This window comes from Mobula hypostoma, chromosome 7 (genome assembly GCF_963921235.1).
Source record: "Mobula hypostoma chromosome 7, sMobHyp1.1, whole genome shotgun sequence".
In the NCBI taxonomy this organism is placed as follows: domain Eukaryota; kingdom Metazoa; phylum Chordata; class Chondrichthyes; order Myliobatiformes; family Myliobatidae; genus Mobula; species Mobula hypostoma.
This window is the reverse complement of record NC_086103.1, coordinates 51270391-51297810: the sequence shown is the minus strand read 5'-3', so window position 1 is coordinate 51297810 and position 27420 is coordinate 51270391. Positions and strand designations below refer to the sequence as shown.

Sequence of the window (27420 nt, the reverse complement as noted above, 5' to 3'; positions counted from 1 at the left end):
TGCTCGCTTCTATTGGTTGCATGATTTGTGTTTTTCCTCTCTTTCTCTGCGCATTGGGTGTTGGTCTTTATTTTTTATTTGGGTTCGTTCGTGTTTCTTATTTTTTGTGATAGCCTGAAAGTCAACAGTTCTCCAGTTTATATAATTTATACATTGTTTGATACTAAATGTACTTATAATTTTTTGAAACTTCGAATCATGACATCAGCAGACAATTGACAACTTGAAATTACAAACCCTATCATGGCATCTGTGAAAATTAAATTAATACAAATTTAAACTGTCCTCTGTAACAGAAACTTTAAAAAAAGGCATGCAGCTTTTGTACTGGCTCTTTAAGACTTCAGAGGAGGAAAATCTGCTGGCTTGCCCTATATACAACCAAGTCCACAGCAGGGTGCTCAACTCTTAAACTGCCGAACAAACCACTCTGTTCTATCAATACCACATTGTTAAAGGAGAAAAGGAATAAAATCAACCCAATTTCTTGATCTTAGGATCATGTACAGACACAAAAAAAATTGCACCCAGCCAGTCAGTTGTCTCTATTCAGCAACAGTAGAAAGTGGTTTTGGTGCTGTTGTGAAGAGTTACTTGCCAATAACCTGCTTGGGTTTCAGAGTGGCTCAGGTATCTACTCCATTATAGTTTCTTTCCCACTTACCAACCAATGAACAAGGAAGTGAGATGAGGTATGTGTGTCATTGTTTCTGATGACATTGCAAGACTTGACACAGTATCAAAGTACCCAAGTAAGATTAAAGTCAATGGACGTAAAGGGGGATGAATATTCTCCCATGGATGAGTCATAACCCTGAACCCCAGCCTCCAGAGTTACAGGAGGGGTTCTTGGAGCAGTGCTCAATTCCATCCAATACTCTTCAGCATATGAAGCATTCCACAGCTGTCTGCATCAACAACTGCCATTTATCTGCTCCCTACCTAAACGTTGTACAAGCAATACAAGTGTCACAAAAAGTACCAAGAAATGACCCCTTTCAGAGTCTAGCCACCCATCCTTGACATTCATTGGCATTAGCATTGCATCTGGGGAAGGGCAGAGGAGGGAATAGGATGATTAGAAACGAACTGGACCCATCACTTCTTTGCAGATGCTACAAGAATCAGAATCAGAATCAGGTTTATTATCACCAGCATGTGACGTGAAATTTGTTATCTCAGCAGCAGTTCAATGCAATACATAATCTAGCAGAGAGAGAAAATAACAACAATAATAATAAATTAAATTAAACATTATAAATAAACAAGTAATTCAATGACGTATACTGAATAGATTTTTTTTTAAATGTGCGAAAACAGAAATACTGTCTATTAAAAAAAGTGAGATAGTGTCCAAAGCTTCAATGTCCATTTAGGAATTGGATGGCAGAGGGGAAGAAGCTGTTCCTGAATCACTGAGTGTGTGCCTTCAGGCTTCCGTATCTCCTACCTGATGGTAACAGTGAGAAGAGGGTATGCCCTGGATGCTGGAGGTCCTTAATAATGGACCTTAATAAGTGCAAGTCAGACTGAGTGTTTTGTGGTAAAAACACTCTAATACTTCAAAGTCTTTCCATAGTCTGCAAGGCAAAAGAGGTCAAGGTCATAGCAGAATACTTTCCACTTGACTGGATGAGTTTGGCGCCTTCAATTCTCAAGCAGCAGAACATCATCCAAGACAAAGCAGTCTTCTTAATTGACACCCTCTCTACTGCCCTAAATGTTCATTCCCTCAAAAACTGGTACAGAATGGCTGGTGAGCAGGTACAAAATGCACAGCTATTTTTCACTCAGAATGCTTTGAGAGGAACTCTCCCATCAGAAGGACAAGGGAAAAAAATGCATGGGAACCACCACCTTCAGGTTCACCAGATTGGGCAACCATGTGACCTGGAAATCATTGCATCTAAATGCTGGAACTCCCTCCCTCTGTTACTCTGTACTCTGTTAGTACCCTCACTAGACTATTGTATTTCAAGATAACAATTCACTGACACTGCTAGATAAATTGAAGATGGAGAGCAAATACCATCCTTGCCAGTGATGCTTACAAACAGAAAAAAAATGCATAATTAAAAAGAAAATTCCTCTGTCCTACTTTAGATAAGTGTCAAGGCCTCATAGAGCACAGAAGAAGAACAGATCGTGAGGACCTCAGTAGATAGAGAAATCAGGACTTTTGGCATTTCCATATCTTCATTCACCCTCTCCCACCCCACCAACCACCCTCTATAAAATTGGCAGTGGCTGAGAAATGCCAGTAAGATTTCCATAGCAATTATTGAGAGAGGAGAAATTTGTAAAACTGAATTATTCAGTTAGCTGTTTGCCCAAGAAAAACAACTATCTTGTTCAATTGCACTTTGTTCAAACAACTACATGGGTGTACACTGGTCACAAATTTATATTCTCTACACCCCTATCACACACCCAGACCCTCACACCACCAAACCTTTCCTCCACAAGTTCAAGCCTGAACCAGAAATCAAATTCTTTCCTAGGATTGCACTCAGCCAGTAGAAAGTCGCTGTTCAGCAGCATCAAATATAATCCATGGCAATGCTAAATCATTAAATAATGGGAGTGCCAGACACCAATATGAAGGCTGGGATATTTCACTTCCGGTGGTATGGTGAGAGATCAGTCAGGCATCCATTTCAGTTGTAAATGGAGAAAAAAAATCAGAAGGTCGGTGGTACAGCAGTTGTCAGTAGGCCTAATCTAACAATGCCAGATGCAGGAACTGACTGACAATCATGAAGTAAATATAGTTTTTGCCTGTACAGCTATGCAAATTCTTTTACCCGTACAGCAACATTGAAAACATGGCTTTGGTCAATTTCCTCCTAAGATGCTGCACTCGCTCTCCTCTATTTGTGGGCCCAGCAACTTGCACAGTATTGTTGATAGGAGGAAGAAGGAAAAACATCCTTCATCTAGCTTCAAAATGAAAACTAAAATGTTGAAAATTTGAAAAGCTGGAGATGCTCAGCAAGCCGAGCAGCATCTGTGAAGAGGAATTTCAGGTCAATAAAATGAAACAGTCCCAAGATATTAACTCTTTCTTTTTCCATTACATAAGCTCTCTGTCCTATCAAAAATCATCAGTCCATAGCTGTTAATCATGCTAGCAAAAAACTATAAGGGCAAATAAGGGAAAATATATTCAAGATGTCTGGTTGCATTAACTTGCTTAGGAACTTTTATTTAAAAGGCTATTGGACACATACTGAAAAAGGGTTCAGTTTCCATCTCCACAGAAGAAACGTCTCAGTGGGGTAACTTAGACACCACTGGTAAACAGCGAAACAGAAAGGAGCTCACACAAAGTACCACTCAGCTCCCTCTCAATGCTGTAAGATTTAATGGCTCCTGTAACCTGAATATCAATCAAGTTTAAAATTACCTCGTCACTTCGGTTTTGATATCTTCCTCCCACAGTTACGTTGTTCTCAGACAGTTCTTCATACCCAGGGCTTGGAATTCCATTCTGGCTCAGAGAATTTGAATATATTATTTGACTACTCAACTTTCAAACAAATTTCTTGTCCAGTAAAACATAATTGTTTTCCTTAACAATTCATTCCAATTGTGTAACAGGTAAGCAAATTGTAAAAGGATGAGTCATTATTGCATACTTTGGAAAATGCTTTACAAATGAACTGAAGTTGCAGAGTTTATTAAATATTCTGCTTGTTTTTCCAACTTCATCTTGTTATCACAAAAGGCAAATTTTTAAATAGTGCATTTAAGTCAAATTACAATGAAGCACACAAGGGAAAGCGGAGGTTATTAGAAGCATCATCTGCAAAACTCAATGCACATCCAGCTCGTTTTCCATTGAAAGCTTGATTCTGTTCCAAGTTACACAAACTCATGAAATTTTAAAGATTTTTTTTACCTGTGCCGGTAATGGCTACAGTTCTGAAATGATAGACCTTCACACACACACACACACACACACACACACACACACGCACACACACACACCACACACCAGACATCCCACCTCTCCCAGAAGTTCCGGGAGTCTCCCACATATTAATAGTGGCTCCCTGATGCCCGCAAATTATATACAATATCATGGAAATCAATTTTTTTGAGAGTGAGCGAGAGAAAAGCAAGAGAGAGCGTGAGAGCGATCACGAGAGAGAGAGCGCGCGAGCGAGAGCGCACCATGGCAGAGTGTTCCAAAAAATATATAAAATGTGCGTCACCCCAGACTACACTAAAGTGTACCCCTGCCTAATAGGGTTCAAAATAATGACAGTGTTGCTCACTGCACTGTTTGCAACAGTGACTTTTCTATTGCCCATGGTGTGTTAAGACTGTAAAAGGCATGTTGAGGTGAGTTTAACAGGTGTCATTCATTCATTAGCATAGCTAACGTTATTTAAACTAGCTGGCTAGCTGCAAAGGAGCTACTGTATTGCAGACATCCCACCTCTCCCGGAAGTCTCCAGCAAACTGATGGTGTTACCTCCCTGAAATGAGTTTCTGCAGGGTGGGATGTCTGACACACACACACACACACACACACACACACACACACACATTTCCCTATCTTGTCATTTCTAACTGTAAAGATTTGTCTTCAGTAGTTGGATAATTAAAGGATGAAATGAAGAAAGATGATTAGATAAATTTCAATTGTGTTTTTGCCAAGTTAGTGCTACAGATTCTGCAAATCCAGAAAACACATTGGAGATATTCAAGTCAGGCAGCAAGTAGGACAAAATAAATTACAAACGTACATTAATGCTTTCTAGACAATCATCCAAAACATTAACATTATTTCTCTCTCCAGTTTGCCTGTCTTGAGTACTTACGATATATATCCCGCAAATACAGCCTTTATAGGCAAAGACGGGTATACATAATGTAAAATTTATGACTTGATTAAATCTACTTGTTCTAATATCTTGCAAGTTCAACAAATCCCACTATTGTTACATTATGTAATTATATTAAATTCAGCTCTAAACATTTGTTAGAGTCTAAACATACTACTAAATTGTTGGGGAATTTGAAACGACAATTAAAATTACAATTCAATGCTCACCCATCATGTCCTAAGGCCACTTTTAAAAATAAAATTTCTACAACTGGCTTCCAAAACAAACTAACAATAAATACACTCAAGTATATGATTTTCTCAATGCATAACATAATTAACCTGGAATTATAATCAAGCTTGATATTTTATAGAAAATATAATGATTAATATTTATGAAATCAAATGGATTTTTCATAATTATTTCATTGTACATAATCATTGCTACCAAGGCCAGCAATATTTTATCTATCCCTAATTGAATTTAAGGTAACAGTGAGACAATATTTTTGAGCTCCTGAAATTATTATGCCCTACGTCTGTTGAGGATGGTGTTTCAAGATTATGAGTTTGCAATAATGATGCTTTCATGATGCAGTTCCAAATCAGTTTGGTGTATAACTAAAGGAAGCCTGTACATGGCAGTGCTCTCCTGCATCTCTTGCCCTGGCTCTCCTGAGAGGTAGAGGTCAGCCCGCAGTACTGGGACATGCTGCGGTTCATCCATTGTGCACAGGAAGGCAGGGGGTTGAATTGTTATTTTGGATGTAGGACGTGTGCTTAGAAATTCATCCCTTTGAACGAGTTTTCATTGATTTGGGGCGGAGATCTTAATACCTGTTTATCTCCAGCTTTGGACCGTTCGGCTCCTTTACGGACTTTACCTAATAAATCTGCAAATTTGATTAATTTTTTCCTTTCTGATTCTGGGTCGACGGACATTTGGCGTTTTCTGCATCCTCAGGAAAAAGATTTTTCCTTCTTTTCACATGTTCATCATTCCTATTCAAGAATTGATTATTTTTTCATTGATTCTCGTCTCATTTCTTCAGTGATTAAATGTGATTATGATTCTATAACCATTTCGGATCATGCTCCACTTAAGCTTTCTATTAAAATTATGGCCAATATACCAAACAATAGACAATGGCGTTTTAATTCGCTGTTGCTTCAGGACTCGGACTTTGTTAATTTTATGAATGAACAGATTGAGCTTTTTTTTACAATTAACCATACAGAAGATATTTCGGTTAACACTCTTTGGGACACTTTTAAAGCCTATATTCGGGGTCAGATTATTTCGTATTCCGTTGCTTTGAGGAAGAAACAGAAGCAGGAGGAGATGGTAATTGTGGACAAGATTAAAGAAATTGATAAGAAATATGTTATGGCTCCTTCTGAGGAGCTATACAAACAAAGAACTGAACTTCAAATGGAACACAGTTTACTACTCTCGTCCTCGATTGTAAACCAATTAAAGAAAACAAGAAGTGATTTTTATGTTCACAGTGATAAAATTGGCAAGCTGCTGGCTAATCAATTGAAATCTAATTATGTTAAATCTCAAATCAATCAGATTTATAACCAAAATGATCGATTGATATTGGATCATGTGGGGATTAATCAAACCTTTTGTGATTTTTATTCTTCTTTATACCAATCAGAGTCTCCTCGAGATTCTAAATATATGAATGATTTTTTAGATAAGTTAGACTTCCCTCTGATTTCACAGGATATGTCTTCTTTATTAGATACTTCCATTACAATGGATGAGATTAAGAATGTTATTTTTTCTATGAATCTGGGGAAAGCTCCTGGCCCTGATGGGTTTACCGTTGAATTTTATAAATGTTTTGCTTCTTTATTGATTCCTTGGCTCTATAAGGTTTTTGAGGCTTCTTTGAAACTTGGTAAACTTCCGGAATCTTTTAATAGAGCATCAATTTCTTTAATACTAAAGAAGGATAAAGACCCTGCTCAATGTGCATCTTATAGACCAATATCTTTATTAAATGTTGATTCTAAAGTTTTTTCTAAGTTATTAGCAAATAGACTAGAAAAAGTACTTCCTTCTATTATTTCGGAAGACCAAACGGGTTTTATTAAAGGTCGTTACTCTTTTTATAATATTCGTACATTGTTAAATATCGTTTATACTCCCTCACAAAATGTTCCTGAGTGTGTTATTTCTTTAGATGCCGAGAAAGCTTTTGATAGAGTAGAATGGCCTTATTTATTTAAGGTGCTTGAAATGTTTAATTTTAGCTTGAAATTTATATCCTGGATTAAACTGTTATATTACTCCCCTGTAGCCTCGGTTCGTACTAACTCCTTAAACTCACCTTTTTTTCCTCTCTTTCGTGGTACTCGACAAGGCTGTCCTCTTAGTCCCCTATTATTTGATATTGCATTAGAACCTCTTGCAATTGCTATTCGAGAATCTTTAAATATTACTGGGATAACTCGGGGATTAAAGTCCCATAAATTATCACTCTATGCTGATGATTTACTTTTATATATTTCTAATCCTGAGAGATCCATTCCTGCTGTTTTAGAGTTATTAGCACAATTTGGTCTTTTCTCAGGTTATAAATTAAATCTTAGTAAGAGTGAACTTTTTCCGATTAATAAACATCTTCCCTTATATTATAAATTTCCATTTAAATTGATTAATAATTACTTTTCATATCTTGGGATTAAAATTACTTGTAAACATAAAGATTTATTTAAGACTAACTTTTTACCATTAATAGACCATATTACTCAACTTTCATCTAAATGGTTTCCCTTATATTTAACTTTGATTGGTCGTATTAATGCAGTTAAGATGTTTTTTTTGCCAAAATTTTTATATGTGTTTCAGGCATTACCAATTTTCGTTCCTAAATCTTTTTTTGATAAAGTTGACTCTAAAATTTCTTCATTTATTTGGCAGAACAAGAATCCGAGACTGGGTAAAATACATTTACAGAAAGCTAAGAGAGATGGAGGTTTAGCATTACCTAACTTTAGATTTTATTATTGGGCTATTAATATTCGACATATGAAATTTTGGTTACTTGATCGGGACATACTATTTATTCCTAAATGGGTAGCATTGGAATTACAATCTGTTCAGGGTTATACACTTGGTTCTATTTTAGGTTCCTCTCTTCCTTTTGATTCGAAACGTCTTAAGCAGGTCTCTAACCCGATAGTTAAATATGCTTTGCGCATTTGGTTTCAATTCAGAAAATTTTTTGATCTTAATCAATTCGGGTTAGCGATTCCTATTTTAGGTAACATATTTTTTCCTCCCTCTTTTACGGATCGCGCTTTTCAAACTTGGAAGACTAAGGGTATTTTACGGTTTTTGGATTTATTTTTAGATGGTTCCCTTATGTCTTTTGAACAATTATCTAACAAATATAACTTATCAAGAATACATTTTTTTAGATATTTACAAGTTAGAAATTTCCTAAGTACTATACTTACTTCCTTTCCAATGCTTCCTCCTATATATATTTTAGATTCGATAATTAACCTTAATCCATGTCAGAAAGGTGCATCGGCTATGATTTATAATATTATTATGAAACTTAGGAAAGCTCCATTTGATAAGATTAGGGTAGATTGGGAACAGGAATTGGGGCTTACCATTTCTGTGGATGATTGGGGGCAGATTTTACAATTAGTTAATACTTCCTCTATTTGTGCTAAACATTCCCTAATTCAATTTAAAGTGGTTCATAGAGCACATATGTCCAAAGATAAGTTAGCGCGTTTTTACTCGCATATTAATCCTTTCTGTGATAGATGTTCGGGGCAGATAGCCTCTTTAACTCATATGTTTTGGTCTTGCCCTACTTTGGAAACTTTTTGGAGAGATATTTTCAATATTATTTCTAAGGTATTAAATATAGATATCTCTCCTCACCCTATTACTGCTATCTTTGGACTACCTAAAATTTCTAGTAATCTTTCCCCTTCAGCCCGTAGAATGATTGCATTTCTTACTTTAATGGCGAAAAGATGTATTTTACAACATTGGAAAGAGCTTAATGCTCCAACTACCTTTTTTTGGTTTTCTCAGACGATTTTATGTTTGAATCTGGAGAAAATTAGAAGTAACCTTTATGATTCTTCATTTAAATTTGAACAGATTTGGGGACCTTTTATTCGATATTTTCATTTAATGTAATATTTACCCTTCTTGTTTTCTCTTCACTGTTTTAATGGAGGTCGGGATTGAGGACGTGATTTTAAGTTTAACTCTGTTTGGTTTCAAGTTAGCCCATTGCTTTGCTTTGCTTTTAGTTAGTTGCACGGTGGGTTTTTTTTTGGGGTTTTTTTTTTCTTTTTTTCCATTGATATATATAAAATCTAGTATACTATTATGTTATCTTGGTTTCTTATGCTTAAATTACATTGTTTGTAGTATTTTCTTTTTGGTATTGTTATCTTTTGGAATTTTATTATACTTTAACATTGTATTAATGTTTATATGGCTTACCTTTTTTGTATACTTACTCAATAAAAAGATTTAAAAAGAAAGAAATTCATCCCTGATTGATTAAGCTGTAGCAGGTGTGTTATATTTGGCACAAGCATTATTTAACATTTAAACAAAATGAAGCCATTTTAAAAAGCAGAATTGAAGACTTTAGAAAAAATATCTGATCTTGGCCTAAAACATTCACTGATTTAGATACTACCTACGTTACTCAGTTCCTTTAGCATTTTGTGTGTGTTGCTCTGGATTTCAAGATTCTGCGGGATCTCACGCATTTATCTTTAAAATTACATACCAAGTTCAGTTCTCAGAAGTCAGGAGAAATTCAGGGACTGTAACCTTGTAGATTAAATTCAAAGATTCCAATTTCCTAGTATTCAGTAATTTACAGTAAAAGCAAACAAAATAATCACTCTAAATTCTACTTCACAAACATTTAATTTCAAATCGAAACTTCGTACAACTGCCTTGTTTTGTCAAGAGTTTCATGTAAAACAATATAGTTTAAAATGCAGCAGAAGATGAAATATGTTACCTTTAAACCGTCCCTCATTCTGGTCTCTGAGAGCCTGGTCCCTTTAACACATTGCCTGCAGGAGAAGCTTTGAAACAATGCTGCATTTCATTCCATTTTGAGAGAAAAAGTATTCTTCCTCTGCTGGTTAAAAATTAACTTTTCAGTTGAACTGCTGAACTTTAACCAACAGTTCATCATACATTAGCTCAGACCAAATGAGAGGTCGGAAGCTTTTAAGGTTTTTAACCCCAATGGAAATGAACTGACATCCTCAAAACATTTTGTACCCCCAGCTAAGTTGAGTACTAACCTTTGGCAGATATACTCAAGTGAACTATATTAAAATACATCAACTCAGCTGGTTGATTTGATTATTCTCACCATACACATCTGCAAAACAAAGATCACTTAAAGCATCCCTAGCCAAGCAGATCAAATCAAGCTGTTGCCAGGGAATGGTAATGGAGTCATTGTGAGTGATGACTATCATCGAACAACATACCAGACATCTCTAAAATAAACACACACATGACTAGTTAACACAAAGGTGTAGCATAAAAAAATCAAAGAGAACACACTTGTGAAAACAAAAAGTATAAAATGAAATCTGGAGTATTGTCTTCATTGTTGGCCTCCTTACTGAATGAAGTATGTACTGAAGGGAGAGCAGTGAAGATGCTCAAGACCAGTTTCAGAGACAGTGGATTTGTCATGTAGGAAAGACAGTAAGACCATGAGACATAAGAGCAGAATTAGGCCACTTAGCCCATCAAGTCTGCTCTGCTATTTGATCATAGCAGATTTATTATCCCTCTCAAACCTCATTCTCCTACCTTCTTCTCTGTAACCTTTGAAGTTGAATAGATTGACCCATGTTCTCGAGAGTTCAGAGTTGAATGAGGCGTGCCCTCACACAAAGTCAAAATTCTTACAATGCTCAGGATGGTTGCAGGGAAAGTATTTTACTGGCCTAGGAATCCATTACAATGGGGTTATGGTCTCTGAATAAAGATCTTCCAAGAACAGAGTGGGGTTAAATGAAATTTCTACAAGCAGAAGGTAAAGAATGCTGAGAATTCTCTAATTTGACCGATTGTGGCGATTTAGTTTGTTCAAAGCAGAGATCAATGGACTTCTAGATAACAAGCGTGTGGGAATGATATAAGAGAACAGCATTCAAATGGAAGATCAGCCACAAGAGCAATAAATAGCAGAGTAGTCTTGAGTGGCCAAAAAGCCCGCTACTGCTTTTATTTCTTATGTCTATGTTAAAGCATTTTCAAAAAAACATCATAGGCTAGGTTAAAGTGACTTTCAGCCAATTTTGGAAATGCTGACCTAGGAACACCTACTCAGTAATCAATTTAGCGAGAAACCAAACCAAATGCCATGCCCTTATTCGGATAACACATTAACTTATTTAGAAACCTATGTTAATATTCAGTGGGTGTCTGGGAATCCATTCCAGTCCACTTCATAGCATCCAAATGGCAAGATATTTTCTAAAAGTTTTGCGAATTATCTAGCACAATCGTTATTGCCCCATCTCTCAGAAATTTTCTCTTTCTAAATAAAGGAAAGAAGTTACCACCAGGAAATCATGTTCTCAACATCTGTGCTATTCAGATTCAGGTAGATAGACAGTGATTTCTTCTTTTTGATCTCGGGAGTGGGTATGAAAGATTACTGGTATATTGTCTGCCCTCACCCCCACCACCAAAGACTCTCCCATTTTACTTTTCAAACCAACTGTTTCCCGTTACTATTCAGATCTATGTTAATGTAGCTGAATTTCTGTGCTTATTTTGGAGTTCAGATTCAAAAAGGAAATTAGAGTTTTCTATTAATAATCGCTTATTGCTCTCTTACCTTTCCTTTCCCAGCTGAAAACTAATTACAAAGTCTTGCATTATTTTCTATGATCCTGCTTAGCTTTTAGCATCTTGAATATTCAAATAGTGTTTGTTTATAGGCTCCCATGGAAAGAATGGAAAAGAACAGGGTTCTTCAGGCATGATACAACTCTGTTTAGTGAGTAAGGATATGTTGACCTTCACCGTCAGCCAAGCTTCAAGGAAACAACACAGAAACTCACAGTCACAACCTGGACCATAGTCCTTTTGATTATAAGGTATCTACATTTATAAGAGTTACGATGAGCTTTAGCTTAAGCCATCATCAATAAAGCCCAAGACAGACCATATTTGAAAGAGTAATGATCCAACTAGCTGTGGTGCATCAAATAAATAACTGGAGACCAATATAACTGGTTAATAAGTTGTCTGAATGAAGGGACCAATTACTGAGAATTAATTTCTCACTTTTTCAGGTACAAGTATTCTTCAACTGCATATACATTACTTCAACTACTGCACAGAGTCTTGTCACCTTCAGAAGTTTTCGGATGACTCTGCCATAGTTGGATGCATCAGCAAGGGAGATGAGGCTGAGTACAGGGCTACGGTAGGAGGTGTGAGCAGAATTATCTGCAGCTTAATGTGAAAAAGGCTAAGGAGCTAGTGGTAGACCTGAGGAGAGCTAAGGTACTGGTGACCCCTGTTTCCATCCAGGGGGTCAGTGTGGACATGGTAGAGGATTACAAATACCTGGGGATACGAATTGACAATAAACTGGACTGGTCAAAGAACACTGAGGCTGTCTACAAGAAGGGTCAGAGCCGTCTCTATTTCCTGAGGAGACTGAGGTCCTTTAGCATCTGCCGGACGATGCTGAGGATGTTCTATGAGTCTGTGGTGGCCAGTGCTATCATCTTTGCTGTTGTGAGCTGGGGCAGCAGGCTGAGGGTAGCAGACACCAACAGAAACAACAAACTCATTCGTAAGGCCAGTGATGTTGCGGGAATGGAACTGGACTCTCTCACGGTGGTGTCTGAAAAGAGGATGCTGTCTAAGTTGCATGCCATCTTGCTCAATGTCTCCCATCCACTACATAATGTACTGGGTGGGCACAGGAGTACATTCAGCCAGAGACTCATTCCACCGAGATGCAACACAGAGCGTCATAGGAAGTCATTCCTGCCTGTGGCCATCAAACTTTACAACTCCTCGCTTGGAGGGTCAGACACCCTGAGCCAATAGGCTGGTCCTGGACTTATTTCCTGGCATAATTTACATATTATTACTTAACTATTTATGGGTTTATTACTGTTTATTATTTATGGTGCAACTGTAACGAAAACCAATTTCCCCCAGGATCAATAAAGTATGACTATGACTATAATATGTTCTATCCAAAAAATTCTGGCTAACAAAATTTATCTAAAAAATTTTGAAGGTCCATGACCAACACTGAAAATTAACTTTTTTAAATCCTGGTAAACTGCCATGATTCATTCACACTGCTGGAAGCAGACTACAGAAAAGATTCTATAATAAACTCCCAGCTGCAGAACATTTCCGAGAAGATTTGCAAGATAGAATTTGCCAAGCACTGCCTGTACCTGTTAGATAAAAAGGATGCTTGATCTTTGTCTCCATGGAAAATATTTACAACCAAATATTTGCCTTTCACTCATAAAACTGTAGGCAAAAATAATGCCTTTTAATTAAAAAGTATCCCACCAATTCAAACATCCAAGATGGAATCTTGAAGAGGCGTGTGCATCCGGAAGGTGCACAGTACGCAGTTCATGACCAATTACCTCCAACAATGATTCAACGCACATTTCCATTTTGGAACTCCACCCTCCAGCCTACTGTCCTCACATAGCCTCACACACCAGAATGCCATAAGCAGACTCTCCATTAGCCTAAAATTACTGACCATGTTCTCCTAATCCACACTATATGTTTCTTCTTTGCCTTGGGTCCAATCTACTGCTGAAAGCAATGCAGGGGTTATCTTAGAATGGATGGCCTCCTGCACTGACAGAATAGCTTTGACAGTCAGAGAAGCCCCATCTGGAGCCTCCCAGACCAACCAATCATCGCTTATCAGAGCAGTTAAATTGTTTGTGACATACCCAAAATAACATGAAACAAATTTGTTTCAGACTTCTTAAACAAAAGAAATAGCCTCCAAAAGCAAAATCAGCTTTATTAGATCATAAAAATATTTACTTTCATGCACATCCACACACCCTCATGGCAGCTGATAATTCCTTTTCAATTTTATGTGGACTCCTATACTTGCATCAAATTCTAATCCCAAAATAAACTTAATGGATAAAATTTCCCAGCCTGAGAGCTGGAAACAATACACTTTCATGCTGTGTTAGTGAACTCCACAAGGAGGTAGAGGCACATGGGAAGGTAATGGCAGTAGGGTAGAAGATATTTCTTATACAGAGACTGCTTTTGGATATGGATTCAGAAGAAGAATTTGTAGTTGCCAACAGAACAGTACAAGCTGCTGTTATTAGGAAGGAGAAAGCTGCTGAAGGTGATTGGTGATAAACTTAATTGTCAACCAGGAACCAAGACCTCTGGGCTTCATAGTTGTCAGTGAAATCAGCCATCCTCAACAACCATTACTCCAAGTTCACAGTATACCATGGACGACATTGCCCTGACTGGACTTCTTCCAAACAAGTACTGAACGTGGAGGAAATATTTTTCTGATTGCAATACAGTGTTCCATTAGGGATATCACTGAGCCACTCAAATCAAAGTGTCAACTTTGTCTCTATCACTTGCAAAAGCACGTCAGAGAGGTGCTCAGAAGAATTTCAAGCCATTGCATGATTCATTATGGCCGACTTGCAGAGCCATTCCTTAATTATGTCATGTTTTGTAAGATTTTGGTGGGGGGGGGAATCTGATACCCATTGATTACGTGCACATCACTTTGTGTTTGCCGAGAACTCTGACAGGATTATAGATTCCATCCCATTGTTATGAAGCGAAGAGTCATCTCAGGCAGCAAATCAAGCAGGTAAGCAGCCCATATGTTGGCAGAAATCACAGTGTGTGCATTCTCTGCCAGTCCTCTGTGGCAGATGTATTTCAAACATGAATAAAGCAAGAAATACTTTGACCTGCTGAGTATAGTATCAGTTCACATTTCAGGTTGACAATTCTTCATAAGAAGCAGAGAATAGAGCACAGTTTACGTGGCAAAATATATGTGAAGGAGACCCTGAGAGGACAAAGGGGATGTCTGTACTGTCCTCTATGCCAGCTTCCTTTCAACCATCAAGGCAAACATTCCTTATCTGCAATCCACGCACAAGTGCAATGAAGCAGTGAGTACAGTGTTACATTAAGAAATTTTAGAAAGCAGAATATCAACATCCCAAAACAAATCTGCAGTATGAGCAATCTTCAACAGTTTTTGCAGAATTCATGATCGTGAACGGATCATGACCTGCTGTGGCATGCTGCCAAGGTGAGGAAATGCTCTTCCCACTAGTTATCAGGCAAGGAATTGTTCAGCAGGATTGCAATCAGAAGGCATGGGAAAGGCTGCCCAGCAAGTGCTTTCTGATTACTCTTTTCATGAAAACCCAAAGCAGGTAACTTCAACTGCTGCATTTCTTGATCTAAGTCCTGCTTTTCCCCATCTTACTGACAATCACATTACTTTTCACCAAAAGCAAAAATACCATGCAAAGTGCATTCAGACATTAGCTCACACTATCAAGAAACTCACATGCACATTTGGAGAGACTGAGACTATGTAATGAGGACAGAGGGGACATCTTTGAAAGGATATGGGGCCCTGTATTGGACTTTCTTACGGGGTGAGGACTGAGGTTTTTTGGTGTGGTGCACCTCTGCTGTCTATGTTTACTTTTGCCTTATATTTTTCTCCCTTTTGCTGCTCAATATTTAATTAGATTCTGTTAAGGTCGTGGTTTTTGTCGATGTGCTGTTTTTTTTTGGTTTTTATTTGTAATTTTTTTTTAAAAATTTAAAAAAGAAACTCACATGCAACCCCACAGTGCCATGCCTGTCCTTGTAAACCTACAGGGCACTTCCTTATTGACTGCTGGCTTTCTTTGAATACAACAGCTGATATTTTGATAGAGCAGATGAAGAAAGTTTTCCAGCTGGAAGAAGCAGTAATTATTTGACACAGACAAATATAATTGACAAAGAAATCTGGGTAGAGGTAAACAATATTTTAAATATGGCAATAAGAACATCCACTGCAAGGAAACAACTTAGTAATAACTTTCAAAAAGTAATTTGATCCATAAGGAAAAGTTGCAGGACTAAAAATTGGAATTGTTGAAGGATTGCAGGTGACTTCAGCAGTCTCTGATGTTTGGTCATGGAATCATTGTTACACAGCACATAAAAGGAACCTTCAGTGCACTTCATTTCTGTGCTGAACTCCTATCTAAAAAGATGAAGGGTCTCCCTCCAAAACGTCAACTCTTTATTCCTTTCCATAGATGCTGTCTGATTTGTTGAGTTCATACAACCTTTTTTGTGTGTTCATCTAAACTGATCCTATTATTCCCTCTTGAATCTCCATTTCCTCCACAAAGGACAGGTTCAGAGAGTCCTTCAACCAGCACATTTGAGATGTTGGAAGACGAAAGTGACAATGTCACAGACATAATATGCAATACACATGAAGTGCTGGATGTGGTAAACCATATATATATACATTGTAACTGGGTTACCTGTCTGGACACGCCCCTCTGCTGACTGCCCCTGTGGCTCCTCCCACAGACCCCTGAATAAAGGCGATTGGGCCATGGCTCCTCCTCTCAGTCCAGGGACAGACATTCAGCATGCTGGAGGTCACATTTTACTACTAATAGAAGCCTTTCAGTATTTACTCTACTTCCAATCTTTTGGAGTTATTGATGGTGCATCAATTTTATTAGCAGTAATTTTAAAGCATGGAATGTGCTCTGAGACCCGACAAGTTAGCTCTCGATCCGCAAACGCCTGAAGCTGGGAATGCTTTCGAACTCTGGCTGGCTTGCTTCGAATCATACCTAGAGGCGACTGAAGTGATAGAGTCCACAGTGAAGCGCAGAGTTGTCCTTTCCAGGGTCAGTCCACGGGTCTACTCGATGATCAGTGACCAGCCGAGCTACAATGGCGCGATAAGCGCCCTCAAAGGACAGTACCTGTGGCCGGTAAACACCGTCTACGCGTGGCATCACTCAGCGACATGGCACCTGCGGCCTGGGGGGTTCCAGTGCTGAGTTTGTCCGGGCACTACAGACGCTCGTGTGGACCTGTGGCTGCCAAGAACTGACGGTAGATCAGCATGCGGAGCTCCTAGTGAGAAATGCCTTCGTCACGGGGACCAAGTCAGTGTATGTGTGCCAGTGGCTGCTGGAAAAAGCTGATCTTACCTTACGTTCAGCGATTGAGCTGACCGACACGTTGGAGGCCACTCTGCATAACTCCGAGACTCTCCAGGCACGCAATCCCCTGATGGCCTCGTGGGCGCCGCAGACCCCGCAACCCACTGGCGAGTCGACTTCGGCTGCTGCCAGTCGCGAGTCCGTGAAGCGCTACTTCTGCGGACAGGAGAAGTACCCCCGGAAACGCTGCCAGGCCCGAGAAGCTACCTGCTCCAGCTGCGGAAAAAAGGGCCACTTCGCCAAGACCTGTAAGTACAAACCGCGAGTGGGATCGAGCAGCGCTGTGTGAAAGGCATGGGGGTCACCATCTTCCCTACATGCGGCCACCACGTGCCAGACATGGGGGCGGCCATCTTGGTCGGTGCCACCTCCCACCACCTATGACCAATGGGTGCTCACGGGGCACCCCACCGCGCTGGACCAAGATAGCGACTCAACCCTGGCCTCCGTGACCCTCGACCAAAGTGCTCCCCACCAGCTCACAAGGTCAATGATGGACATTCTGGTGGAGGGGCGCAGGACAAGCTGCCTGTTTGACACGGGCAGCACAGAGAGTTTTATCCACCCAGACACGGTGCAGCATTATGGACTCATGATACGGCTGGTAAGTCAGAGGGTCGCCATGGCTTCTGGGTCGCATACAACAGACATCTGGGGGGGTTGCATAGGCACACTAGTGGTGCAGGGCACAGAAAATCGAGACTTTACATTACTGGTCATGCCTCAACTGTGTGCCCCTGTGCTATTGGGGTTCGACTTCCAGAGCCACCTGAAAAGCGTGACAATGGAGAATGACGGGCCCCTCCCACCAATCACTGTCATAAATCCCCAGTTTTATAGGAATACGTCACATACCCCGCTACTGACCACCCACGCACACCGACCCGCACATCCCACCCAGCACCATGCCAACAGCTGCACTAACGACACCACTTGCGGCCTCTCCACCCTCAAGATCCCTCCCCCACCGCTGTTCACCAATCTGACCCCCGAGTGTAAACCTGTGGCAACTAAAAGCAGGAGGTACAGCGCGGGGGACAGAGCTTTCATTAAGTCGGAGGTGCAGCGGCTGCTCAGGGAGGGGGTCATTGAGGCAAGCACAAGTCCTTGGAGGGCGCAAGTGGTCGTTGTTCGGAACGGAGAGAAAAATAGGATAGTCGTGGACTATAGCCAGACCATCAATAGGTTCACGCAGCTCAACACGTACCCTCTACCCCACATCACGGATATGGTCAATCAGATAGCACAGTAGAAAGTGTACTCGACCATAGACCTAAAATCCACTTACCATCAGCTCCCCGTCCGCCGGGAGGACGGCCCTTACACCGCCTTCAAGGCGGACGGCAGGCTTTATCAATTCCTACGCGTACCCTTCGGTGTCACGAATGGTGCGTCTGTCTTCCAGAGGCCAATGGACCGGATGGTGGACCAGTGCCAACTGAAGGCCACGTTCCCATATCTGGATAACATCTCCATCTGCAGTCATGGCTGGCAGGATCACGACAACAACCTCCAAAAATTTCTCCAAGTGGCCAAAGCTTTCAATCTCACCTATAACAAGGACAAGTGTGTGTTTGGGACCACCCGACTTGCTATCCTTGGGTGTGTCGTGGAGAATGGAGTCATTGGCCCTGACCCCGACCGTATGCACCCCCTGTTGGAACTCCCTCTTCCCAATACCCTCAGAGCCCTCAAAAGATGCCTGGGCTTCTTTTCATATTACGCCCAATGGGTCTCTAACTATGCAGACAAGGCCCGCCCCCGGTCAAGTCCACCACATTCCCCCTCTCAGCCGAGGCCCACGCGGCCTTCAACCGCATAAAAGGGGACATTGCCAAAGCAGCAATGCATGCGGTGGATGAGGCCATTCCCTTCCAAGTAGAGAGTGACGCCTCCAACTTCGCACTGGCTGCTACCCTCAACCAGGTGGGAAGACCGGTGGCGTTCTTCTCCCATACCCTTCAAAGCCCTGAAATTCAGCACTCTGCAGTGGAGAAAGAGGCCCAGGCCATAGTGAAAGCTATCAGGCACTGGAGGCGCAATCTCGCCGGCAAAAAGGTCACCCTGCTGACTGACCAGCGCTCAGTCGCATTCATGTTTAGTAACCAACAGCGGGGCAAAATCAAAAATGATAAAATTCTGAGGTGGAGAATCGAACTCTCCACCTACAACTATGACATCATGTACAGGCCTGGGAAGCTCAACGAGCCCTCCGATGCCCTATCCCGGGGAACATGCGCCCGGGCGCAGATCGACCGGCTATACGCCCTACATGTAGATCTTTGCCACCTGGGGGTCACCCGGCTTTTCCACTTCGTGAAAGCCCAGAACCTGCCTTACTCCCTTGAGGAGATCAGGATGATGCCCAGGGACTGCCAAGTCTGCGCAGAGTGCAAACTGCACTTCTACCGACCCAAAAAGACACAACTAATCAAGGCCACCCACCCCTTTGAGCAACTAAGTGTTGACTCTAAGGGCCCCCTTCCCTCCACCGACCACAATGTGTACTTTCTTAACGTTATCGATGAGTACTCGCTGTTCCCCTTCATCATCCCCTGCCCCAATACCACTACCACGTCAGTTATAAAAGCCCTGCGCAAGCTCTTCACTCTGTTCGGATACCCATGTTACATCCACAGTGACAGAGGGTCCTCGTTCATGACTGACGAGCTGCACCAATATCTACTGGCTAGGGAAATTGCAACCAGTAGGACCACGAGCTATAATCCCTGGGGGAATGGACAGGTAGAGAAGGAAAATGGCACAGTGTGGAAAGCCACACTCTTAGCCCTCAGGTCAAAGGGACTGCCAGTCTCCCGCTGGCAGGAGGTCCTTCCCGAGGCACTCCACTCCATCCGCTCCCTGTTATGCATGGCCACCAATGCCACCCCTCATGAGCGGCTCTTTTCTTTTCCCAGAAAGTCGTCCACTGGGACCACCCTACCAACTTGGCTGACGTCCCCGGGGTCAGTGTTGCTCCGGAAACATGCGAGGAGCAATAAATACTCCCCGATGGTCAAGAGGGTTCACTTACTTCATGTGAACCCCCAGTATGCCTGTGTGGTTTTATCTGATGGCTGGGAGGACACGGTCTCCATCCACGACCTGGCGCCCGCAGGAGCACCAGGCCCCTACCCTGAAAACTCCATGGTGACTACTAACCCCATATCCACCGATATATGTACCAACCAGACACCGCGCACTCCAAGCCCTACACAGACACCACACAACACTCCCATACCGGGCGCGATGCACACGCACGAAGGATTAACAACGCCTAACATGCTGGCACCTCAAGTCAGGCCGGAGCCAGCACAAGCGCCATCGCTGACGCAATCACCACTGGTGCTACGTAGATCACAGCGACGGACTCGACCGCCTGATAGACTTGACCTGTAAATATACTTGTTGTAAATATTGTCAGTCACTTCACCCCACGGGACTCTTTTTAAAAAAGGAGGGGTGAATGTGGTAAACCATATATATATATTGTAACTGGGTTACCTGTCTGGACGCGCCCTCTGCTGATTGCCCCTGTGGCTCCTCCCACAGACCCCTGAATAAAGGAAATTGGGCCATTGCTCCTCCTCTCAGTCCAGGGGCAGACACTCAGCATGCTGGAGGTCACATTTTACTGGTAATAAAAGCCTTTCAGCATTTACTCTACTTTCAATCTTTTGGAGTTATTGATGGTGCATTACTGGAGGAGGTCTGCAGGCCAGGCAGCATTTATAGAGAAAAATAAGCAGTCAATGTTCAAGCCAAGACACTTCATCAGAACCAGAAGGGAAGGAGGCAGAAATCAAGATAAGAAGGTGGGTGTGTGGGGGGGGGGCGCAGTGGGGTGGTGGAGAGAGGGAAGAGGAAGCAGCAAATCTGGCAGCTGATAGGTGAGATCAGATGAGGGGAAGGTGGGTGGGAGAGGGGATCTTGATTTGAGAAGCTGGAAGATGATAGCTGTTATATATTTAATGTTTCAATACCATTTGAGTAATTTTGTATAGATATTGGTTGATTAAGTATTCTTGTTTGTTGAAGTAATTAACTACGGGTTCCATGTATAAATATGTTAATTGCATATGTCATCATGTTACCATGCGATATATGCGCGCCTCAATTAAAGTAAACTCAAACTTCACACGTATCTTTAGACTCCCATGAGTTTCTTTGAATTAGTTTTATGTTTTGAAATTACAAAACATGACAATAGGTGTAAGAGGCAAAGGGCAGAAGAAGGAGGAATCTGATAGGAGAAGACACTGGAATAAAGCAGATGAGGTGGGGAACCAGAGGGAGGCTATGCACAGCTCATAAGGGCAGAGGAGGGAAAGAGAAGGTGTGAGAGGGACACCAGAACGTGGGGAAATACAGAAATGGGGGGCGGGGGGAACAGAGAGGAATGGTTATGAAAAGTTAGAGAAATCAATATTTACGCCATCAGGTTGGAGGCCACCAAGACAGAATATGGGGTGCTGCTGCTCCAACCTTAATTTGGCCTCATCATGATGGTAGAGGAGGCCATGGAAAGACAAGTATGAGAATGGGGTAAAATTGAAACGGATGACCACTGAGGGTTTCTGCAGTGAACAGAGCAAAGACACTCGAACAATTTGTTTCCCAATCTGCAATGGGTCTAACCAATATAGCGGAGCCCAGACCAGGAGTGTCTGATACAGTAACTGATCCCAAAAGACTGATAGGTGAAGTGCCACTTCACTTGGAAAACTGCTTAGGGCCGTGAAAGGTGGTGAGCGAGGAAGTGTAGGGGCAGGTGTAGCACTTGTATAAGAATATGCAAGCTACAGACAGACACCAATCAAAGTCATGATCAAACTTGATTCTTCAGATTTTTAAGCCAGCTACGTGAGGCACTGCACCATTGTTTTTAAATAGTGGTGTTTAATCATTGGAGAATTGTCAACAGAGGATACTAAAACTGATTAGAACACAAAGACAAATAGAAAAAAAACATTAGCTGGCATCAACATGTAACTATTTTTGAACCAGAATGTTTACAAGGGCATATTTAATACATCATTCCCCATTAATAAAACACTACTTGGAATCAAGACTTATACTTGTCAGGAGTGCCTCTTCAGAGGTCAAATGCAAGAGGAAAGAATATGGTAAATGACAGGACCCTTCAGAAATGTGTTGCGCTGAGGGATCTAAGAGTGCAAGTCAGTAAGGAGGCAACAGAAGTAGACAAGGTGGTAAAGGCAGAAGATGGCATACTTGCCGTCAGTTGTCAAGGTGCTGAATATAAAGTTAGGAAGCCATGTTGTAACTGCATAAAACTTTGGTCAAGTTGCAGCTCTAGTCACCACATTATCAGAAGGATGTGTAAACCCAAAGATGTTCACCAGCATGACGTCTTGATTAGAGTATTAACTATAAGGAGCAGTTGGACAAACTTGGGTTGTTCTTTCTGGGGTATCAGAGACTGAGGAGTGACCTGTCAAAAGTGCAAAAAATTTATGAAAGGCATGGACATGGTAGATAGTCAGAATCCTTCCCAAATACCCCCACTCTAGTCTGGAAATGTCAAATACTAGGGAGTCATAGTTTTATGGCAAGAGGGAGAAAAGTTTAAAAGACACTTGAAACAAGCTAATTTTTAATTATACAATGAGTGGTAGAATCCTGGAATACACCACCAGGGGATGTAATGGAAGCAGATATGATGGCGATGTTTACAAGGCATTTTAGACAGGTACCTGAATAGGCATAACCTCCTACAAAGTTAAGTCAAGAGCTTCCAGATGAGCTCAATGCTTTCTATGTTCACTTTGACTGCCAGAACATGGTGGAACTAACGTGCACCCCCATATCTCCAGATGGTTCTTTGGTCTCAGTATCTGAAGGTGATGTGTGGGCTGCCTGCAAGAGGACAGAGTACCTGGCCAAGTACTGAAGACCTGTGCTGCCCAATTGGCTGGTGTGTTCATAGTCATAGTAGTCATAGTCATAGTCATACTTTATTGATCCCGGGGGAAATTGGTTTTCGTTACAGTTGCACCATAAATAATAAATAGTAATAGAACCATAAATAGTTAAATAGTAATATGTAAATTATGCCAGTAAATTATGAAATAAGTCCAGGACCAGCCTATTGGTTCAGGGTGTCTGACCCTCCAAGGGAGGAGATGTAAAGTTTGATGGCCGCAGGCAGGATGACACTCTGTGTTGCATCTCGGTGGAATGAGTCTCTGGTTGAATGTACTCCTGTGCCCACCCAATACATTATATAGTGGGTGGGAGACATTGACCAAGATGGCATGCAACTTAGACAGCATCCTCTTTTCAGACACCACCATGAGAGAGACCAGTTCCATCCCTACAACATCACTGGCCTTACAAATGAGTTTATTGATTCTGTTGGTGTCTGCTACCCTCAGCCTGCTGCCCCAGCACACAACAGCAAGCATGATAGCACTGGCCACCACAGACTCATAGAACATCCTCAGCATCGACAGGCAGATGTTAAAGGACCTCAGTCTCCTCAGGAAATTGAGACGGCTCTGACCCTTCTTGTAGACAGCCTCAGTGTTCTTTGACCAGTCCAGTTTATTGTCAATTCGTATCCCCAGGTATTTGTAATCCTCCATCATGACCACACTGACACCCTGGATGGAGACAGTCACCGGTACCTTAGCTCTCCTCAGGTCTACCACCAGCTCCTTAGTCTTTTACACATTAAGCTGCAGATAATTCTGCTCACACCATGTGACAAAGTTTCCTACCGTAGCCCTGTACTCAGCCTCATCTCCCTAGCTGATGCATCCAACTATGGCAGAGTCATCCGAAAACTTCTGAAGATGACAGAACTCTGTACAGCAGTTGAAGTCCGAGGTGTAAATGGTGAAGAGAAAGGGAGACAAGACAGTCCCCTGTGGAGCCCCAGTGCTGCTGATCACTCTGTCGGACACACAGTGTTGCAAGCACACGTACTGTGGTCTGCCAGTCAGGTATTCAAGAATCCATGACACCAGGGAAGCATCCACCTGCATCGCTGTCAGCTTCTCCCCCAGCAGAGCAGGGCGGATGGTGTTGAACGCACTGGAGAAGTCAAAAAACATGACCCTCACAGTGCTCGCTGTCTTGTCCAGGTGGGCGTAGACATGGTTCAGCAGGTAAACGATGGCACCCTCAACTCCTAGTCGGGGCTGATAGGCGAACTGGAGGGGATCTAAGTGTGGCCTGACCATAGGCCGGAGCAGCTCCAGAACAAGTCTCTCCAGGGTCTTCATGATGTGGGAGGTCAATGCCACCGGTCTGTAGTCATTGAGGCCGCTGGGGCGCGGCATCTTCGGCACAGGGATGAGGCAGGACATCTTCCACAGTACAGGAACCCTTTGGAGCCTCAGGCTCAGGTTGAATACATGGCGAAGTACTCCACATAGCTGAAGGGCACAGGCTTTGAGCACCCTGGTACTGACAGCATCCGGTCCTGCAGCCTTGCTTGGGTTGAGACGTTTCACCTGTCTTCTCACCAGTTCAGCTGTGAACCCTACCGTGGTGGTTTCGTGTGGGGAAGGGGTATAGTCGGATATCTTTACCCTCACACTCCAGTGGTGTATGATACCTACCTGCTTCAAGCAGGCTTCAATCATACCGATGCCCAAGAAGAGCCTGGTAACCTGTCTAAATGACGAGTACCCAGTGGCACTTACATCCACAGTGATGAAGTGTTTTGAAAGGCTGGAGTTGGAACATATCAGCTCCTATCTGGAATGGTGACTTGGATCTGCTCCAATTTGCTACTGGAGCAACAGGTCCACAACAGATGCCATCTCGTTGGCTCTTCACTCAATGCTGGAACATCTGGACAGCAAAGATGCATACATCAGGAGGCTCTTTATTGATTACATCTCAGCACCTAACACCAGCAACCTCTTGAAACTAATTAGTAAACTCCAAGGCCTGGGCCTCAATATCCCCTTCAGCAATTAGATCCTGGATTTCCTTGTAGACCCCAGTCAGTTTGGATTGGCAAAAACTTCTCCTCCACAGAAGCACCATAGGGATGTGTACTCTACTCTATGCATCCCTCCCACTCTACTCACTTTACACCTATGGTTATGTGGGTAGGTACAGCTCCAACACCATATCGAACTTTGCTGAAGACGCCATTGTTGTGGACCGTGTCAAAGGTGGTGATGAATCAGCATACAAAGAGGAGATTGAAAATTTGGCTGAGTGATGTCATAATAACAACCTCTCATGTATTCTCAAGGAACTAAATGTAGACTTCAGAATAGGGAAACCAGAGGTCCGTCTCAGAGGATCAGAGGTGGAGAGGGTTAGTGACTTTAAATTCCTGAGTGTCACGATCTTAGAGGACATGTCCTGAGCCCATCAGCTAAATGTAATTGCAAAGAAAGCACACCAGTGCCTCAACTTCTTTAGAAGGCTGCAGCGGTTCGACATGGCATCAAAAACCTTAGCAAGCTTCTATAGATGTGCAGTAGAAAGTGTGGTAGACTGGCATGGTATGGGAATGCCAATGCTTTTGAATGGAAAATCCTACAAAAGGTATTGGATTCAGCCCAGTACATCAAAGAAAATGTCCTGTCAACCATTGAGCACATCTACATGAAACTAATGTCCTACGAAAACAGCATCTATCATCAAAAATCCTCACCACTCAGGTCATGATCTTTTCTCACTGCTGTCATTAGGCAGAAGGTACAACTGCCTCAGGGCTCACACCACCAGGTTCAAGAACAGTTACTACCCCTCAACCATCAGGCTCTTGAACAAAAGAAGATAATCACACTCATCTGTTGAGATGCTTCCACAACCAATAATCTCACCTTATGGACTCTTTATCTTGTTATTTTCTGATCTCGTTATTTATTGCAATTTATTTATATTTGCATTTCAACAGTTTATCTTCTATGCTCTTGCTCTTTTATTTATCCTGTTTACAGTTCCTATTCTATAGATTTGCTGAGTATGCCCGCAGAAAAAAAAATCACAGGGTTATATGTGGTGCCATATATGTGCTTTGATAACAAATTTTACTTTGAACTTTGAGTGGAAATATAATCCACAAAAATATGAATTTACTTAAGTTTAGCATCATGGTTTGCATGGATATTGCAGGTCAAAGGGCCTCTTCCTGTGCTGCACTGACCTGTATATTGCCACACTGAATCCACATTCCTTCCCTAAAATGTACCATTTCCTGTGAAGCTCTATACTTTTGATTTATGTTCCTTGAGGTGTCAAGCCATGAGAAGCATCAGTTTCGGGCATTATCCTTTAAACACAGCAGTAACAGATTATAGACCACCTAATACAAGTCTTCCAATTAGTTCCTATTGCTCTCCTCCACCTTCTATGTAGCTGTTTTGGGTAGCCTTTGTCTTTTGGTGGGTATGGGATGGTGTTGGGGAATAGCAGTTATGTTGCTCAGAACTCTACCCATGCTCCCTTGATTTAATGACTGCAGAAGTTCAAGGTTTTCACTGTGTTGCTCTGCTGGTAAAGGTAGCGTTTTTCACAGTGGTGTAGCACTATTGCAGCGTCAGCTGTAAGTTCAAGGGTTCAATTCCTGCCACTCTAGATACGGAGTTTGCATGTTCTCCCTGCAACTGCATGGGTTTTCTCAGCTACTCCAGTTTCCTCCCACATTCCAAAGACGTAAGGGTGAGAGACAGCAAGTCGACGTGTTATGTTGGCACCAGGAACATAGCAATGCTTATGAGCGGCACCTAGTACATTTCAGACAGTGTGTTGTTTGTTGACGCAAATGACACATTTCACATTTCACAACATGTTTTCATGTAGTTGTGACAAATAAAGCTAATCTATTTTTTCTTAATCTTTAGTTTTTCAGTGGTACCTTGGCCACCTTCACTTGCGTTTGCTCTTTCAAATTCTACAAGATAATGGAAGGGCCATTTTATCCAGGTGAATTGCAAAATTGCACATGGTTTATTAATCCCTAATGGTTATTGAAATCTTGTGCTATATCAGAATCCATTTTCATCCAGTCCCCTGAATATTCTTAGTTTACTGAAGCCCAGGAAAATACCTGTATTGACTTCATAGGTTAATAGCTCCATTTCAAAGCTCTGTTAGCACCCTTTAGATCAAGACATTTTCTTAGCTTGCTGGTTAATTAAAAGCTTTGTGCTTCCCCTCGATCCACTGAAAAAAAAGGCAAGCTTTTCTACAATTCTGTTGTTTTCAGTGGTTCGAAGAGAAATAAAGCTTTGTGTACTACTGACTGTTTTTAGGAAGGAAATTCCACTTGTCTTCATGTTTCCTTGCTCTAA

At 41.7% G+C, this 27420-nt stretch overlaps 1 protein-coding gene across 4 annotated transcripts in view; it reads right to left on the bottom strand.

The window, feature by feature from the left end:
* Positions 1-27420, bottom strand: part of slc23a1 (solute carrier family 23 member 1) — a 178461-nt gene that overhangs the window by 75715 nt on the left and 75326 nt on the right. Inside the window, exons 2-3 of one of the 4 annotated variants that reach the window (XM_063053424.1) lie at positions 9862-9984; positions 3407-3490 (exon numbers count right to left, since the gene is read on the bottom strand). The exons of 1 other annotated variant lie outside the window; for it this stretch is intronic. In XM_063053424.1, coding sequence (XP_062909494.1) covers positions 3407-3490; positions 9862-9879 — 102 coding nt within the window. In that variant the 5' untranslated portion in view covers positions 9880-9984. The remainder of the gene's footprint in view (positions 1-3406; positions 3491-9861; positions 9985-27420) is intronic. 2 more of the 4 variants (XM_063053423.1, XM_063053422.1) reach the window with 2 other exon arrangements.